At 41.8% G+C, this 3249-nt stretch overlaps 1 protein-coding gene across 1 annotated transcript in view; it reads left to right on the forward strand.

Annotated features, from left to right (window-relative positions):
- The first annotated feature begins 338 nt into the window (after positions 1-338).
- Positions 339-3249, forward strand: part of LOC136645271 (2-phosphoxylose phosphatase 1-like) — a 28548-nt gene continuing 25637 nt past the window's right edge. The window contains exon 1 of the mRNA XM_066621508.1: positions 339-348. Coding sequence (XP_066477605.1) covers positions 339-348 — 10 coding nt within the window. The remainder of the gene's footprint in view (positions 349-3249) is intronic.

Here is a 3249-nt window from a genome sequence, read left to right on the forward strand (position 1 = left end):
TCTCCAAACCTGACACTTGAGTGTTATTTTGCACAGAAGAGCAATATTTCAAGGGAGTAAGAAAGAGAGGATATTTTTGCTCTTCTCCTCTTCCTGAAACAGCCCCCTCCAGTTCTATGAGAACTGAACAGCAGAGAGGCTTCCCGTTCTATGTTGGCTGGAATACACTACAGCAACTTCCTTGGGGTTGGGAATACACTACAGCATTTTGTTCAAGAGGTCTCACTTGCAATAAGATTATTAATAATGGTGATAATAATAAGAAATAGATGAAGATACATTGCTATATTAAAAACATTATATTGATTGTATTTTAGTGTACTGTAGATATTGTCGCAATGGGGAAAAGTGAGAATTCTAACGCCCCACTGGAATTCTTTCTTTCTTTATTATTTTTTCCCATGCTTTAAAATAGATCTCATTTTATTTCTACATTGCCTGCCTCATCTCAGCATGTCCATGACACCTTTCTCTTCATGTTATGAATAGTGCAGCCAGCCATAAGGGAATCATAGGCTACTAGCGTTACCAAAGATGAACATGTAAATGTTAGTGACTTAACAGAAGGCTTTGAGTAATACCATGCCTGGGACAGATATTAAAGGCCCTTGAAATAACCCAATAACATTCTCAGTGGAAATAATTTAATTTGGGAGCAAGGTGTATTAAATGGACTGAAGTGTCAACTGATATTTCTGGCTTCTGCTGTTCAGCTTTTACGGAGAGTAGCTTGCTATAATTTAGGATAATGTACTTGGGTGGAAGTAATAAAGTATAAAGGCTTCCTTCCCTTCTATGCAACTTCCTTCATGCCAAGGTCAATAAAGCACAGTGCGTCTGTAATGATGGCATGGAGATGCAAAGTGAAAAAATCTCTTGTTTCATGTTTTGGTGGTTCATGACCAATTAAATAAATCAAAGAGGCTTGGTAGAGGGGAGGTTGATAGCAAAGAAAATGCTTCTGCAGCGCTCCAAACGGTAGAGTCAACTGGTACTGCCTTTTATTCAATGAAGCTAAATTAAATTTTCATTTTATCTAATTAACCCTTGATAGCTTTCTGATTTGAAACAACCCCCCCCCCCCCCACCCCCCCGTAATTGTTCAAACAATGTCTCTTGTAAAAAAGAAAAAGATGATTGTTTTGTGTATGGTACTATTACACTTTTGTCCTTGATTTTTTGAAAAAAGAATATCAAAAATCAATATAAACTGGTTGGACCAGATAAAACCTTCCTTACAAAAAAAAAGCTCAGCACTGTGGGACAGGCTTTGAAAATTGTATTGTTATTTAATGTGGCATGCTATTCTCGAGTCAAGTCGAGAACCTTTATTGGCATTAAAACAATAATGAACAAGACATACAATCTACAACAAGGTTCTACTCACAACATAAATTCAAGCTGGTGGAACACGTGAGGATGTTTTGTGAGGAGTATTGTGTCCCAGTTCTGGTCGCCGCATCTCAAAAAAGACATAGTGGAAATGGAAAAGGTGCAAAAGAGAGCGACTAAGATTATTACGGGGCTGGGGCACCTTCCTTATGAGGAAAGGCTACGGCGTTTGGGCCTCTTCAGCCTAGAAAAGAGACGCTTGAGGGGGGACATGATTGAGACATACAAAATTATGCAGGGGATGGACAGAGTGGATAGGGAGATGCTCTTTACACTCTCACATAATACCAGAACCAGGGGACATCCACTAAAATTGAGTGTTGGGCGGGTTAGGGACAGACAAAAGAAAATATTTCTTTACTCAGCGTTGTGGTTGGTCTGTGGAACTCCTTGCCACAGGATGTGGTGCTGGCGTCTAGCCTAGACGCCTTTAAAAGGGGATTGGACGAGTTTCTGGAGGAAAAATCCATTATGGGGTACAAGCCATGATGTGTATGCGCAACCTCCTGATTTTAGGAATGGGTTAAGTCAGATGCCAGATGTAGGGGAGAGCACCAGGATGAGGTCTCTTGTTATCTGGTGTGCTCCCTGGGGCATTTGGTGGGCCGCTGTGAGATACAGGAAGCTGGACTAGATGGGCCTATGGCCTGATCCAGTGGGGCTGTTCTTATGTTCTTATGTTCTTATGTTTTCCTTATGACAGCTAACAAATAGTCAGCAACCAAATCTGTGGTAGCCACAGAATTATCTTCTGGAAGGGAATGCAGGAAATCATCAGGGGAGCCAGAGAGGGCAGACAGAATTGGTCAAGGAAGGTATCGCGCATGCTATTCTCTTAAGTCAATAAAAATGATCGTCTCCTTTTTCTCCTTTCTTGTATAGCCTGCTAGTTGATTGGTTCCTTAATTGCTACCACTTATGTTCTTGATCTTAGAAATAAAACACCACTGTTGAAGATGCTTGAAACCATATATACCTATGAATGGAAGGTTTGTGACCATTAACAACCCAATCCAAAAGGCAGTGCCGACGCCAAGGCAGTGGCACCGGCACCAAAGCAGCTACCACTGCATCCTGCAGCAGTTGCTGGTAGTCTCCTCGGAGGAAGCCCCAAACCCCGCTACAGGGCTTTCCAAGTCTGTGCTGGCTACTTCCCATCTCCCTCCTGTCCCAGTGTGTAAATGTTTGTGAAACAAGTCTCCCATTTCAGTTCAGTCCTGTGTAAAAATTGTATATTACTGTTATCATGAAACACAGTCCATTGCTCAGCTCAATTTAGGAGATGATGGTGGTGCAAAATCAGAACTGTTGCTTGTGAACTGCTCATATGTGTAGCTCATCATAAGGAATTTTTGAATGAAGTTCTGTTGTCTGACCGAAAGTCTCCTCGTGACTTTCAGTTGAGATAACTAATCCAATTGTTTATCCCAGCCTTTTTCCCCCCCACAGTGAGAGCAGCTGGGAGAGCACATTCCCAAGGCTGACTGAGATGATGGCCTCAGGTGACCGAAAGAGGAGCTATGAAGGACACTTCCTCTTCTGCTCTATTCTCCCCTTCCTTTTCAAATTCAGAGAGGAGGAGCGGCAGCAGTTGCACATGTAAGCAGCACATGTAAGCAGGGGCAGCATGAGACATCTTCCTTAGGTACTGGGAGATGGAGGGCCTGTCCTTGAGACCTTATATACTTCATTTTTGTAAACCGAAGTGACTGGCTTTGGTAGGGACACTATTTCCTTTGAATGTTTAGGTGAACAATATTTCAAGTATCACAGAAGGAAGCGAAGTATCACAAAATGTTTTTCATCTGTGCATTGATGTAATTACATACAAAAAGACTATTTGTGCGTTTTAAGATA

Source organism: Tiliqua scincoides, chromosome 3 (assembly GCF_035046505.1).
Source record: "Tiliqua scincoides isolate rTilSci1 chromosome 3, rTilSci1.hap2, whole genome shotgun sequence".
NCBI lineage: Eukaryota > Metazoa > Chordata > Lepidosauria > Squamata > Scincidae > Tiliqua > Tiliqua scincoides.